The 17,105-nt window shown below is 33.6% G+C and overlaps 1 protein-coding gene across 1 annotated transcript; it reads left to right on the forward strand.

Annotated features, from left to right (window-relative positions):
• Positions 1 to 15,382: 15,382 nt before the first annotated feature.
• Positions 15,383 to 16,129, forward strand: LOC131659352 (uncharacterized). The gene has a single exon (XM_058928558.1). The coding sequence runs from the start codon at positions 15,383 to 15,385 to the stop codon at positions 16,127 to 16,129; it is 747 nt and encodes a 248-aa protein (XP_058784541.1).
• Positions 16,130 to 17,105: the final 976 nt, after the last annotated feature.

Raw genomic sequence — 17,105 nt, forward strand, 5'->3', positions numbered from 1 at the left:
GAGATGAGCGGCTTTGTTGATTGACGGATGATGCTTGGAAGCAAGTGTATGGTTACGACCAGTGGGGTGTTAAGACCTTGGTGAGCATTTTTCTCTTTAGGGTGTATAGAATGTGTATGACTTAGGGTCTGTCTTCTCTCTTTAAGAGGAGATTTATTTATAGAAGCCTCTAGGATCTAGGGTTTGGGTCACCCTTAGTGGCGTAAACCGCTCCCTTCCTATCTGGAGAAGTTATTGACCACCTATATTTCAAGAGCTAGTGGAAATGTCTTCTTTCTTGACTCATATGTCAGGGGCACCTCTCGATAGGCCTTTGAGTCATTTCATGGGCGACATAATTCCTGGGCGAGGATGCCCTAGTTTAGGTCTTCGCAAATATAACACTACACGATCATTAAGATATTGTCCAATAGATTTTAGACTCAACTAAGTGAAAATAATTGATTAGGTCATTAAGTCTAATCAATTATTAAATTGAAAAAACTCTTCCAATCAATCATACAGACACGACCAAACGATGAAGCTTTAATTCTTGGATTTATTACCTTAGAGTTTGCATCACACAAGAACTTTGAATCTTCTTATCGAGACTTGAGATATCTTCATGTTGATTACCATAATATAAAATTTGACAGGTTAAACCACCGTTGAACCTTGAAATAGAAGTATTCACTTGAATGTCATTTGACCACAATATTGACTTCAAAGAGATGCCTTGATCTTTAAGAGAATCTTCAAAAGGATAACTTAGTTCAAGAGTATAACTTGATCAACTATCTTGAGCATCTTTGGTCGCTTGATCAATTTTCAATAGATATGGACTTTAGTTGATATCGTTTGATATTAAGTGTTGTCATCATCAAAATTAAACAACTACTTAGTTGACTTATAGCTTTGTTATCCATATATAAACTTCACCACCTAGGATCATATTGACAATACCTTCAAACACAAAGATTTAAATTTTCTGCCCTTTTTAATGATGACAATGCATCTTTTAGAGATGTGGTAAAAGAGAAAAAAAAGATAAAATTTAGTTTTTAAACTTCCCACATCTCAGATAGGTAGAGCGCCTCGTTTACACATGCGCCAATGTTTTTCATAGGATTCCATCATGTAATTAAAAGAGTTGATCTTAACTTATAAATTGATGTCTTACTCCAAGAATAATATAAGAAAACAATAGCCTGACAAAGGACTTAGACGTCAAATGGAATCCATAATGGATTTGAGATATTGATAAGGTGATTACTGTCAAACTGATACGACACTTTCATATATCTCAAATTGTATATTACAAAGGGAAATAAGTTATATTTATATACACAGAAAACCCTATTTCTAATTATAATTAAATCAGAATAATTATAACCAAATCAAGGTAAGTAACAATTAATAACTATATTCCTATTATAGTTCCTACAATCTTGTTGACAGCTAACGCCAACACTCCCCCTCAAGTTGGTGCATAGATATCTCGAATGCCCAACTTGTTAAGTGCGTTGTAGAAGTCTCTACTACATACAGCTTTTGTGAGTATATCGGCTAATTGATCTTCAGACTTAACAAACAGAAATTGAATTATCTTGGTCTCCAAATTTTGCTTAATAAAGTGTCGATCTACTTCCACATGTTTTGTTCGATCATGTTGAACCGGATTATGAGCAATTTCAATTGCAGACTTGTTGTCACAAAAAAGATTCATCGCATTATTCGGAGCAAAGCCAATTTCAATTAACAGTCTTCGAAGCCAGAGAAGCTCACAAAGACCTTTAGCCATCCCTCGAAACTCTGCTTCAGCACTTGATAATGCTACAACCTTTTGTTTCTTACTTTTCCAAGTAACCAAATTTCCTCCAACAAAGGTAAAATAGCCTGAGGTGGATTTTCTATTAGTGATATCTCCTGCCCAGTCAGCGTCTGTATAGCCTTCAACTTGTACATGATTATTCTTTGTGAACATCAAGCCTTTTCCAGGCGATGACTTCAAGTACCGCATGATTCGAATTACTGCGCCCATGTGATCTTTACTCGGGTTGTACATAAATTGGCTTACTACACTTACCGCATACGCTATATCAGGTCGTGTATGAGATAAGTAAATAAGTTTGCCAACCAATCTCTGGTACCTTCCTTTGTTTGTTGGCACTTGGTCTGGATATTCTCCAAGTTGGTGGTTCTGGACAATTGGAGCATCTATAAGTTTACAGTCTAGTAGCCCAACTTTTGATAAAAGATCTAAGATGTATTTTCGTTGAGATAAAAAGATGCCTTTCTTCGACCTAGCAACTTCAATACCTAGAAAATATTTGAGTCCACCTAGATTTTTCATCTCAAATTCGGCTGCCAGTTGTTTTTGAAGTTTTGCTATTTCCTCAGAGTCATCTCCTGTAATAATCATATCATCTTCATACACAATCAAAGTTGTGACCTTACCTTGACGGTGCTTCATAAACAACGTATGATCTGCGTTGCTTTGTTGGAAGCCATATTTTTTCATTGCCAGGTTCAATCTCCCAAACCACGCTCTAGGAGATTGCTTCAAGCCATACAAACTGCGTCACAATTTACACACCACCTTAGTCTCATAATTTTTCATGTATCCCGGAGGGATATCCATATATATTTCTTCTTTCAAGTGCCCATGGAGAAACGCGTTCTTCACGTCTAAATGATGCAATGGCCAATCAAGATTTACTGCAAGAGATAAAAGAACTCTGACAGTGCTTAACTTGGCAACAGGAGAAAAAGTTTCTTGATAGTCTACGCCATATGTTTGTGTAAAGCCTTTAGCTACTAGTCTTGCTTTGTACCTTTCAATAGACCCATCAGCTTTGTATTTGATAGAGAAAACCCACTTACACCCTACTGGTTTCTTTCCTTTTGGTAAAGGGACAAGAGTCCATGTCGCATTCTTGTTTAATGCCTCCATTTCTTCATTCATAGCTTGAACCCATCTAGGGTCTTCAATGGACTCTTCAACGTTGCAAGGTACACTGTGTGAAGATAGCTCATTTGCAAATTTCTTAAGTGGTTCAGATAAGTCTTTCATAGAAACATAATTGGCAATTGGATACCTCGATCTATGATCCTCTTCTTCAGGAGAGTAACACTTCGGTGGTTTTCCCCGATTATGCCTGTGAGGTAATTCATAGCTAACAGAGATATCACCATTATTATTATTATTATTATCAGGAGATATAGGAGAGCTTACCTCAATGATATTCTCAGGAGATGGATCGTTGAGTACTGGAGAGGGGGGGGGACTCTGATACTTCAACTTCAGGATTCATATGGTCTGTTTGAGTTTGACAATAATCACCAAAAACTTCAGTTGATGGCATATCAATATCTTTGGACCAGTCAAATGTCGATCAATTCGACTCTTCTTCTGGTGTCTTCCCCTGAAGAGAAGAATTGGGTGATGCCGAAGAGTAGAAATGGTCAAATTCCAAGAATGTAACATCCATAGTTACATAAATGCGTCGAGTAGTAGGGTCATAGCAGCGATACCCTTTCTGGTGTACACCATATCCCAAAAACAGGCAGCGAATGGCACACGGATCAAGCTTTGTTCGCTGGTTTTTATGTAGGTGAACAAACGCAACACACCCAAAGACACGAGGTGGCAACATTTGTATTGTAGGCAGCGGTACATATATGGACAAGGTCTGCAGCGGAGTTTTAAATTCAAGAACCTTTGACGGCATCCGATTGATGAGATATACTGCTGTAGTAACAGCATCAGTCCAATGGTGGAGAGGCACATGTGCTCCATGTAAAAGAGCACGAGCAGTTTCAAGGATATGGCGATTTTTCCGTTCTGCAATACCATTTTGTTGTGGAGTTTGTGGACACGTGGTTTCGTGAATAAGTCCGTGTTTTTTGAAATACTCATGGAATTGGTGATTTACAAACTCCCCACCATTATCAGAGCGAAGGATCCTAATCTTCTTTGAATATTGAGTCTGAATCATTTTATGAAATTGTTGAAATATGTGTACCACATCATTTTTTTGTTTTAACAAATAAATCCAAGTCATTCGAGTGCAATCATCAACAAATATCACAAACCACCGATAACCAGAGATAGAAGATTTTGGGGATGGACCCCATACATCAGAATGGATTAAAGCAAAAGGAACATTACTTTTATTCATACTTAATGGAAAAGTGACTCGATGACTCTTGGCTAAAATACAAGCTTCACATTTAAAATTCAACAAAGATGTATCTGAAAATAAATTTGGGAACACATGCTTCAGGTAACCAAACGAAGGATGGCCTAATCGATGATGCCAAAGTAAGACTTGCTCCATTTTGTTGTTTCTTGGATAATGCATGTGATGCGCTCGGCCTACACTGAAATCCTCCATATAGTAAAGTACCCCTCTCTTAGTACCACGCCCAATGATCTCCTTCGTGAGAATATCCTGAAGGAAACAGAAAGACGGATAAATTAGCACAACACAGTTCAAGTCTTTTGTAACTTAACTCACTGCCAACAACTTATGAGATAGAGAGGGAACAAGTAGTGTATTTGAAAGCAAAAGGGATGGTGATAACATCGCAATTCCAGCCCCTGTTACCGCCGATAAACCACCATTTGCGTTGGCAATACTTGAGCGCCGAGGGGTCGAACGTTCAGAAAAATCAGCAGCATCAAACGTCATATGATCGATAGCTCCGGAATCAAGTATCCATGCATTAGATTCATCATCATGATTATAGCAAATTAGAACATTACCTTCAGTGGTGTGGGGACTTGATTTTGGAATGAGGGAAAGATGCGGTTCAGCAGTCGCTACTGCAGCTTTGCCCGAGTTGCTCTCTGTTGTTTCGCGACGCTTTCGAGCCCGAAAGTCTGGCCACCAGTCTGGATAGCCATGAAGCTTAAAACATGTCTCACTAGTATGTTTGTTACCTCCACAATGAGAACACTTAGTGCCATTAGACGGTTCTTTTTGTTTGGATTGAGAAAATATCTTTCTGTTATGTAATTTGAGGCCCTTAGATGTGAGAACTGCTCCAGATAATTCATTGGAGTTGTCTGTCATCACTGCCTGACGAAGAGCTTCCCTCCTAACATGTGCATATGTTTGCTCCACTGTGGAAACGGTTTCATTTGTAAAACATCGCTTCTGATATTATCTAAGCGGTCATCAAGTCCATCCAAAAACACATACACTCGTTCTTCCTGGACAAGTGTATTGTAGTGTTGGATATCAACTTGACATGTAATCGGATTTGGACGACGAAAATCTATCTCACGCCAAAGTCCTTGGAGATCGTTATAATATTTTTCAAGAGAACCACCAGCTTGTTTAAGACGTGTCACCCGTCGCCGAAGGTCATACACCTGGGAGGTATCACTGCCATCAAAGTATGTGGTCGCAATTGCATCCCACACCATCTTGGCAGTGGAGAATCAAAATGTAGGATCTGTTTGAGGGGGTTGCGGGAGATCTCCGTTGATATATCCCAGTTTGTCTTTGCCCGAGATATACTGTGGACCTCCGTTTTTTAATACCGGGCCATACCTCTGTTCGGGAGAGATACGTGAACTGACTCTTTTTATCGCTTAATGCTTTCGCATTTTTTGAAAATTCACAGAGTCGCCACCGACCTTTTATTTTATCCAATTCAGGAAAGGTTTATAAAAGAAACAGAAAAAAGACCTTTAAGAAATTCTGGGTAAGGGGGTAGGTTATACAAAGGGAAGGTGTTAGCACCCTTTGTATCCATGGTTATCCATGGGCTCTTAAGTTTGCTTAGCTCACTTGTTTTTCGATCACTTTTCAATTGCTTTAGAATGCTCATATGTGGTTTCAAATACCTTTGTAAATTGAATTTTGTAATGATCCGTGTGCGGATGTATACAAAATGCTTGTTTATCTTTCGAAAGATGTTTTGAAAAGAACGTTAACTTTGTAATGATCCGTGTTTGGATATATACAAAGTATTGTCTTTTTGGAAAGTTTTGTTTTGAAAAACAACAGTGTATGAGAATTTTTGTTTGTTTTGATTTGAGCAAGCAAACTAGGAGGTCTACCCTGAGTTGTAAGGTCTTTATCCTATTTCCTTTAAAAATCTATCCTTTCACTGGATACAAACGCAAGGTTCGATTTTGTACTCGAAACAGTGGAATTTTGACTTTGATTTTGAAAAGAATGAGAAGGGATTACCTTAAGAGGTGCAAGTGTGATTGTGTTTGTATTCAGATATTTTATCTTTGAGGTTAGTGATCTAACGGTTCAATTTTATCTTTGACATAAACGCAGTTTATATGTGCGGGAAATTAAAATGCGGAAATGTAAAGTGCGGAAAGTAAATCTACGCTATTACATCGATTGTGCAGGAAATGTAAACTAGCCTATTTACATGAATTTGGCATCCTATACATTTATCTAGGAATTTAAATTGCGAGAAAAATAAAAGGCATGTTTTTGGATTTTTTATGATTGATTTTAATTATAATTAATGCATGATTAATTAAATTAAAATGAAGAAAAAAGATGAAAATAGATTTAAACCTAGAAATTAAGTTTAAAATATGTACAAAATACTTGTCAATTAATTTTAAAACAAAACTAATTTTTTTTTTTGAATTTTTGGAATTGATTTGAAATTGATTTAAGTTAATTAAAACATAATTATGCAAATAATTATATAAATAATTAAAACTTAGAGAGAAAATTATTCAAAATATGTACAAAATTAGTTTATAATATATAAACAATATTTAACATTAAGAACAATTTTTTTATGATTTTTTGATTGGTTAGAATAATTAAGAAGCAAATATATAAATATATACTAATTAATTATGCAAAATATTGAAATTTTGAAGAAAAATAAAATATTTTTATTTCAGAAAATAATATATTATTTTAGAAGTCTAAAAATATTTTTTGTGTATTTTTTGGATTTTTAAAAACTATTTTTTATTAATTTAACAAAGAAATTAAAATAAAAATAGAAAATAAAAGGATACTGATCAGGTGTGGAAATTAAATAAGGTCCATGGGATAGGCCCTCATTCTGATGCGTTGGATGGATAATAAATGAAATCAGATGGCTCAGATTGTGAGGGTCCACCAATTATGACGCGCCTGCAAACACTGAAACCAAGGGTTAAGTTTAAAAAAACGCGCGCTTGCTGTCCAATGAGGTGAGGACACCTCATCATCTTCAACCTCTCGCCAGGACTTTTAATAGCGCTTTCTTATCAAAAGCACTGTAATAGATGAAGCTTAAACCTGGAAAATAACGAATAGGGGTTAGACATAAAAGAAATTAGGCGCGATGGTACCATTCAACTCGTCTGATCCATACGAACTCAATGGTACCACTTAGAACCTCTAATTTTGCCTATTTCAGAAAGCCCTAATTTTTAGGTTATGAACCCTAAAATGGTAACTTCGTGTGTAAGCGTCTAAAACTCAATTAAAGTTCCAGAAATGATCTACACACCACACCAAGTCCAAATATATGTCTACATCTTGCCAGATATGCGTGTGTTATGAGATACAAGTTAGTTTTAGTTTGAGCAAATCGTGACCTGTGTAGCTCGATTCAATGAGGTTTAAGACTTGGAAATGATTGGAATTGTTTCAGTGAAGCTCAGAGATGATGTTTGAATGTTTATTTTGTATTGAAATTGACTGAAACTTAAAATTCGAATTTCAAGTTTCTTTGAAAATTACAAGTTGTTACAAGAGTGCTATGTGCTTATGAATGCTACTGAATTCGTTCTCTTTTTGTTTGTGAAGTATGATAAGCTATTTATAAGCCATGGAGTGCTTAAAAACTAAGCTAAGAAGCCTTAATTGTCTTTGTTGGAATCTTGACTTTCAAACTTAAAATTCAAGCAACCATTGCTTCATTTTTCCACACTCTTGCCATAGACTTTCTTTGCACCTTCCTTGCTGCATAATTAAGTCCCATGTGGAGACTTTAGCTTAGAAAATAAGCTATGCTTTATCCTTTCTTTTTTCCTTTTTAAATTTAATCTTATATGTGATAAAATTAAATCAAAAATGGATAAAAATGATGTGGGCTTTGTCTTGGTCGTGGGAGGCCCATAATATCATGGCAAAGATGTTTGAACCATGAAAACTTGGCCCCATTTGGAAAAAATACATTTTTGAGCAATGTTGGTTTTATGCATTTTCCCAAAATTTAGCCAACTTCAACAAGGTGTAAATCCCTCAATTTTTGTCATATGAAGGAGATCTTGCACTTTTTGGAAACCTCAAAGAGTCCTCTAACCAATGCCTTTGGTCTCATGTCAAAATGATTTTTGATGCTCCTTGTGTGTCCTTTTGAAAAAAGTGTCTTTTTGTTGACTTTGAAAATGACCTGTAATGTCTTTGATCATATTTTTCAAATGGTGAATCCAATGACCATGGGATCAATGGCATTTGAAAGATAATTGAATTTCCTTCAAAATGAGCTTTGGTTTGAATTTTTTGGATGAAGGATGAGAGAGTTATGATCAGTCAAAGTTGAGTTGACTTTTCATGCAAAAACCCTAATTTTGAATCTTAGGGTTTTGTTGATTTTTGATCTTTCCTTGATGAATTATGATCATCCAATGATCAAATGATGAATCCTTTGACAAAATATGGACTTTGACAAAAAAATTTATTTTTGACTGTCTGTTGACTTTTTGGTCAAACGGGTCGTCTGTTGACTGTTTGAGCTGCTGACGGTGCGTCTGAGTGAATTGAAGTTTGAAAATTTGTATGATGGTACTTTGAGATATATGGATGTGTATGAAATACATTTGAGCTCTCAAAAACTTGTTTCTCCTGTAAAAACAAGAAAACCCTAGTCAGGGACTGTTTGTGTAGGAGACAGTTAAGCGTACCTGATTTTTGTGCAGTGTTGAGTCTCTGCTAATCGCGTGATATTCAGAAGACTTCTAGAACAAAAATCTTGGAATTTTGAGTTGTGAAAGATTGATTTGATTGATGGTACAAATCACTGAGAATTGTACTGCCAGCAGTTTGGCTGTCAACTGACTGTTCAGGTATTGACGTAGCAGTTAGAGTGAAAAATCAACAGTCAAAGTTAATTTTCTTTTTTGTTGTTTTTGTTTTTGTTTTATGTGAAAAATGAAAGTTTATTTACATGACTTGTTAAAAACATAGACATAATAAATAACTAATATACTGTTACCAGTACAGTCTGAGTTTCCTGATTCTGCGCCTGCAAAAAAGATTTTAACTCTGTACCAATTGTGTCAGTACTATTTATCTATAAATAAATAAATAGCATGTGTGAAGTAATAAACAGTATTTGGCGTTTGCGTAAGAATAAATTCAACTGCAAGCCAAATTACTGTATAAGAAAAATTCTAAAAACTAAGTATTTCATATGTCAGGATATTTGTTGAAATAAAAATCCATGATTATATGAGACTCTTAATTTTCAGATTGGAGTTTTCTTGAAAAAAGATGCGGGCAAATTTTGGGGTATAACATATACATCTCGACCACCTGGGACCAAAGGGGATAGTTGCTGCCATATAACTTGATGCCAATTGGTGCCACCGTATGGTCAGAGCCAATTTGTGACGGGGCTGAAGCACGGTTCAGAACTTCCGTCATTTTCATCGTCAACTCAGCAAGAATAGAAGACGAGGTAGCCTCATCGGAGTTTGAATCTGATTCAGCCATGGAAGAAGGATGGAAAGTGTTACCGTAGGTCTGGATTAAGACCTAGCGGCTGATACCATGTCAAACTGATACGACACTTTCATATATCTCAAATTGTATATTACAAAGGGAAATAGGTTATATTTATATACACAGAAGACCCTATTTCTAATTATAATTAAATCAGAATAATTATAACCAAATCAAGGTAATTAACAATTAATAACTATATTCCTATTATAGTTCCTACAATCTTGTTGACAGCTAACGCCAACAATTACATACTCTTTTCAATTCTAGGAAATGAGTCTAGGGACCTCAAAAAAAATTCTCTTTTCTTCCTATTTAATGAACTTTAAGGTGTGTGAAGTTTCATTTTATATGATATCTTTATTTATGTAGGTTGATAGATAGTCCATTTAACTTAAGTTGATCCAGGCCAGAAGCAGACCTACGTCAAGATAACCTTCTCCTTTAAAAAAACTTTGATAGTGCTCTAAGATTTGGATCTAAATAAGAAATCAGAGCATAGAGAGTCATTTCCTTTTTCCATGTGTTACGAAAAAATATGGTAGACTAATTGATATTTCTATTTGTTAATGAAAAAGCCCAATGCAAAAGAAATGCACTTTGGGTCTTTAAAATAAGGATCATGCTAACGAGTGTCCTCGAGATTCTTTAAGGATACCAAATAAAGAAAATATTTTTTACAAAAGTCAATATTTCAATTTTCAATGCATTGAATACACACATTTTTAAAAAAACTTACCACTTTAATCACTGAAGGAGTGCTCCAAGGGCACTCGTTAGCATTTCCCTTAAAATAATTCAAATCATTTTGATAATAATAGTTTGATTTGTTTTACTGAGAAGGTCGTCGGTCTGAGTCCGTATATCCCTAATATTAGAAGGCGACTATCATTCACTCTAAATCAAATCTAGTACTCCAGGAATAACTTCAAGTATGATAATCAAAGGCCTAGTTATAGGAACTCTCCATCATTAGGATTCTAGCTCAGACTAAGATGGCTGGAATCAATACTATCAATCATTCTTCCATATTAATTTCTGATTTTGTTTTGATAAAGGCCTTTGATGTTAAAATTCACCCCTTATAATTAAAGAAATTCTCCTATCACGTACAAACCAGGGATCTTATATGTGTAATTGTGACAGAGCGTATTCTCTTGATACAAATCCTTGGGGATGTGGTGGCATTTTTAGGAACAACAATGGAGATTTTTTTATTAGCCTTTGTTAATAATTTATCAACTGGATCCTCGTTGTATGCAAAATTCTTTGTTGTCTTGAAAGCTATTGATATTGAAAAAGTTAGTGGTTGGCGCAAGATTTGGATAAAAACTGATTGTGTTATGATTGTCTAAGCTTTCTCTAACCCTAGTTGGATTACTCGAAGCTTAAGAAACAAGTGGCTTGCGAACACTAACCCCTTTAACATCTCTAACTTACTCATCACACAAATATATGGAAGGAAGTTCTTCACTGAATTTTTTGCAATTATAGGCCTCAACGCAAATTCTATAGTTTTTTTTTACTCAATCCCCAGTGAGATCAAAGGTGGTTTGTAAATAATAAGTTAGGAAAACTTTTCTTTAGGTTATCTTCTCTTTGATGGGGGTAACATAGTTCCTCTCTTTTGTATCTTTGGTTGTAACACCTTTTCTTTTCAACAATGTTATGTTGACACCAAAATTTGACACCAATACCTACATTGTATACGCTGTTCACCGTATTTGTACGGTGAATAATGTTTTTTAAAATAAAATATATATTATTTTAAATACTGCTTGTGAATAGTGTCTGTGAACAGTACATGAACAATGACTTTTTAATACTAAAACCAAATTGGTTAATGAAATGTTAAATGTTGGTTAATCAAGTGATGAAGTTGGTTAATAAACATCCAGATATTAAAAATAATTTTTAATAGTAAAACAAAGTTGATTATTAAAAAGTAAAATGCTGATTAATGAAGTTATGAAGTTGGTTAATAATCACCGATATAGTAAAATAATTTTTAATAGTAAAATAAAGTTGGTTAATAAAAAGTAAAATATTTGTTAATGAAGTTGATTAATCACGCAATTTTATATCGGTACTCCTTAATTTTAAAAAAAATTATATTTCTTTTTTAAAAAAATATTTAATATTATAATATTTCATTGTTGACCTGATCGTATTCGTGAATAATAAAATACGATCTAGTGTAAGAGTGTGGTGTAAAAATATCATTTCACTTTCTTTTTCAATATATTAGTCCATATTAAAAAAATAATAACTTATATAACACCATACAAAAATAGATAATTTTAACTCATGTTTAACAAGGCTTACACTATAAAGATTAGTTTCTATAAATGAAAAAGAAAAGTGAAGTTTAAAAAAAAAAAGAAGTGAAACTTAGTTTTAAATATTTTATTTTCAAATTAGAAACTAAAAATTTATTTAAATTTAAAATATTAATTTGTAGGTTTTGACAATAAATGTGTAAGAAGTCATAAAATTATAAATTTGAACTAAATAGACCTGCATCACAAGTTAAAAAAAATATTATTATAAATAATCATCTACATTTATGCCTATTAAAAAATAAATAAATAATCATCTACAATATAATGTGGCTTGCTTTCCAATGTGCTGCATGTGGCTTGCTTTTTCTTTTGGCCTTGGGAGTTGATCCATCTAATGTTGCAACTGTTTTGCTTATGATGATGTTTCTAATGGCTCTCCCTTAGATTCTAAGCTCTTTGTAATTTATTCAATTTGTATGCTGAGCTGTAGATGATCTTCTGATTCACATGTGACTTCTGCTGATGTTTGTATGTTATTTGTCACTGTATCGTAACTTTCAGAACTTGTTACTTCAGAACTTCTGATCTTCATACTTGCGTGATCTTCTGATGTTTGTAACAATCTTTCTTGTTCATTTCCTTGCAGCTACTAATGTATTTTCTGATTGAGGCTTTCGTATGTAGACTTTGATATTGCTTGTTCTTCTGAATGCTCTTGTCTCTGATTGTTACTTTTCTTGCTGCGATCTTTGGCTTGTTTGACGTGTTCTTAATCAGAACATCTGATTAGCTTTGACAATCTTCTGGATGTAGTTGTTCTACTCTTCCTCTGATGAATCCTGTATAAGATTTATGACATAATATCTGCATAGTAAATAAAACTATTAGTAATAAAATTGTTACTCACAAAATATATGTTCGTTATTATCAAAACCAGATTCTGAACATAGATTCTCAATCTTGTTCTAACAAGCTCAGCCCGATGTTAAAAGCTTATTAAGGTTTGATATTAACCTTGTATCAAATCTCCTAAGTTTTTGAGTTCAACCCGGATTAAAAGCTCACCCAGGTTTACGATTAGCCTGTATAAAATCTCGATTTAACTTGAAGACTAACCGCTCCAAGTTGGCGTTGGAAAGAAGATTAATCGCTTCGATATTGTTTGGAAGGAAGTCCCACTACTTCTCTCCTTGTTCGTTGTTTGGTAGTTAGTCACAAAATTCACCTTTCTTGTATTAGGGGATTCGAGAGTTCAACCTACTAAAATCTCTTAAATTTATTAGATACTCTCAAGAACAAATATTGGAGAGAGGATTAGGTGCTTTTCTTTTGACCGAACATCTATAACTTCTGGTGTTATTTTTTGCATTTTATTTTTCGATGCTTACTTCTAAAAAATTTCTAAAAATATTTTCAAACTCAGAAATTAAATCTAAAAGTTTTTCAAATTCAATTTTTTCTGAAACACACAATTTACCCTCTCCAACAACTAGTATCTCCATAACTTGTCTCTAATTAAAAATAGGTGAATACTCTTGTACTCCTAAATTTAATTCGATACTGATACTTTCAATCAGTCAAACAGTATAATCCAATGTCATATCACTTTCTTATTTTATTTTATTTTAAAATAAATTAAAACTATAAAACAACTTGCACTAAAGATACTGATACCTAATTTAAACTCATGGATATAAAAAATTTACCTTTAAAGTATTCAATTGTACTTCATTAATTTTTATGTAACTAATTTTTTATAATTTATTTTTAGTTTTTCAATAGTATTCATCTTATTATTTATTATTTGACTCTTAATACATTCATGAATTTTTTATGGAATTGATTTGGTAATGCTATAAGACTAACAACAACAACAACAACAAAAATATCTCATTTATGTGGTCTTCAACCTTAAATCGTAGTATAATATGCATAATGATTATAATTTTAATTTTAATTTTAGTCAAACAGATTAAAAATGACTAAATTTTAATACTCAAACATGAATTTCAATGAAATTATAAATTTGTAAATATTGAAGAGAATGTACATTACCGTTCATATATTATCATTAGCCTTGTGGTGATTTACACTTGATTTAGTAGGAAGGACTATGAATCATGATTTGCTCCTTGTAATTGTGATCGGGAGGAAGTTGAAATTTGGGGTGGTAAAATCGTTTTTTACTTGTATTTTTCTGCAGGACGAGACAAAATTTTAAGCTCACAATATCTAATATGTCTGCCCTACCCCTTTTTTTTTTTGGACTTTTGCAGGTACGAATATTTTCATAAAATTTTGTATTTTTAAGTATAAAAGGCCCAAAGTTCACGGGCATTCCCCGCCTTTAACCTCCTTTTTTTTACAGGGTGGACTAAGATTTTAAGCTCACACATTTAATTATGTCTGTCCCACCTTAATTTTTGTAGAATTTTGCAGGACCGGACCTAAACGACTCAGACATACCCATAATTGAAACTATTTAATGCTAAAATTGATTTTCGACTTAGATTAAACGTGTTCAAAAGATATATTAACGTTAACTTAATCTGTTAAAAAAATTGATATATTTACATTAAATTAAATTGAAGACCGGTTTAAGAGTGAAATTGAATTGGTTCGTATCATGGATCATAAGATTTTGTTTGATAAAAGATAATAGATAGTTCAACACTCTCCTATATTCAAATCTTTAATATTAATTTACTTTAAAAAATTGGCTTAAAGGTACCCATCAAATGTAAAAAGTATGTAAGAATTTATCTTTCTTATATTTAGATAGGAAAAGTTCATCTTTTACTTAACTAATTATTAGAGACCAATTTTAAAAAGATCCCTACATTAAATAAAAAATTAATAATATTCGGAAAACCTAATCTTGAAACCAATCCTTGTTCCTTGTAACCAAAAAAATATGTAGCAAATAGAAATGTAAGATTCATTAAGATTTAATAAAACTGATTAAAAAAATTCAGTTCGTGTAAATAAAAATAAAAAACTAACATAAGGAAAACTCTGGAATCATTCATTAATTAAGAAGGGTTCATCTATTATATAACTAACTAACTTGCAGGTCTTTAATAAAAAAAAATCATTTATTAAATAAAAATTAATAAAACTAAGAAAGCCTAATTTTAATAGTCAATGACCGTAAATTAAAATTTAAAACTAACAAAAAAATCTTTAGCCATTAATATCCAATAAAATTGTAAGATTCATTAAGATTTAATAAAATCTAAGCTTGCAGTAGAAATAAAATCTAATCTTTAGAAGATTAAGTAGCCGTTAACCCTAATTAGCTATAAATAAGTACTTGTATTAACACTTTCACCATAACAACACTTTCTTTCAATTTCAGAGCGAAACTCTCTCTTTCTCGTTGCGCGCGGTTTCTTCTGATTTTGTTCCATGGCTACTTCATTTCATTCATTCATGCCTACCTCTTCCCATTCATCTTCGTCTTCATTTTCATCATCATCCTGTGTTTCTTCTTCTGTTACATATTCTGTCTGTCCCCATCTTGCACTTGGTTTTGGTTCTTGTTCATGTTCCACTCAAGTCACCAAAAAGAGGAAACGTGGACACCAAGAAACCAACAAGACCAACAATGTTTCTTCATCTCTGTTGGATATCTCCTCGTATCCCAAAACAATTGTTTGTCTTCATCTATCTCTTAATGTTTGTACTTGTCTCGATGGCACACAAATTGTCGAGAAACAAAAACGTGTCCAACATGAAACCAATGTTTCAACAACAAACAGCACATGCAAGGCCTTCGCTGTTGGGACAAGTTCTGATTGTTCAACCAATGTTGGTGATTCATGGATGATCAAGAAGGTGCTGACAAAGAGTGATCTTGATGATAATTGCAGACTTTTGTTAAATAGAGATTTGGCAAAGAAATGGGTGGTTCCTGTGGTGGATAAAGCTAAAGCTACAAAGGAAGGAGTCGAGGTTGAAGTGTTTGACGTTGACACTGGCTTTCCTCTTTCTCTTACTTTCAAGATACGACCTTCCAATGACAGTCATGTCTTCAACAACACTTGGATCACAGATTTTGTAGACAGAAGAAGCTTGAAGAAAGGAGATGAAATTGGTCTAAAATGGAATAAAGAGAAGAAAAGATTTGATTTTTCTGTTCTTCATCGGTGTTGATGATAATTAGTATTAGTTTATGATTCTTGAAATTTTAGAGATTATGATTATTTGTAAACATGGATGGAGGATATGTGTATTGATGTTATTAATTAGAATGAGAATGTTTACAATTCATTTAATGATAAATTGGTGTGTTTCCCTTTTCTTTACTTTGCTATCTCTGAATCTTTGCAATTTCTGTCTTATTTTTATATAATGTCTTAAGAAAAGTGTCTAGTGAATGGAATGAAATGGTTGTTTATTGATTTATATACATTGAGTAGCAAGTTAATATACATAATCAGAACATGATCGAGAATAGAATGTGCAAGCTAATAACAGAAGAGACTAACTATTTCAACTGCTAACTTCCTCTTATTTCGATCTTTGAAACATTAACATATTTGTATAGTTGGTGCCAGATTTGTGTGTTTGAAAGTAAGGTTAAGATGACATTAAACCAAAACATACTTGAAATTTAAGTTACTTGCATTCCACTGTTTCATTGTAACCCCCCATTGACATCTTATGCAAGTCTTCTTGCTTATGTAACTCGATCCACAATAACCATAATGACGGTGAAACCATTAGAGCTAGGTAAACTCGTTATGAAGTCCATAGCAATGTCTTCCCAAATTTGGTTAGGGATTGGAAGAGGCTTTAGAAACCCTGCAGGTAGTGTAGTAGGTATTTTGGCCAAAGTGTTTTACATCATGGAGCATCCTGTCCCAATGAAACTAGGCTGCAAGTCGAGTCAAAGTTCATGCAATACCCGAGTAACCCCCTGCTGGAGATGCATGATACTCCACCAGGAGTTGGTGAATTAAGGGACTGTTTTGAGGGACTGCCAGACGATCCTTCTAAAATAGTAAGCCATCTCTGAATCTAAATTGAGGTTCGGAGCAAGTTTATTCTTGGCACTGCTGAGCAAGTAAATTGAATGACATGGCGTAAATATGCTAAGAAGGTTGAAGAAGAAAGAATCAAATCCAAG

Source organism: Vicia villosa, linkage group LG3, assembly GCF_029867415.1.
Source record: "Vicia villosa cultivar HV-30 ecotype Madison, WI linkage group LG3, Vvil1.0, whole genome shotgun sequence".
NCBI lineage: Eukaryota > Viridiplantae > Streptophyta > Magnoliopsida > Fabales > Fabaceae > Vicia > Vicia villosa.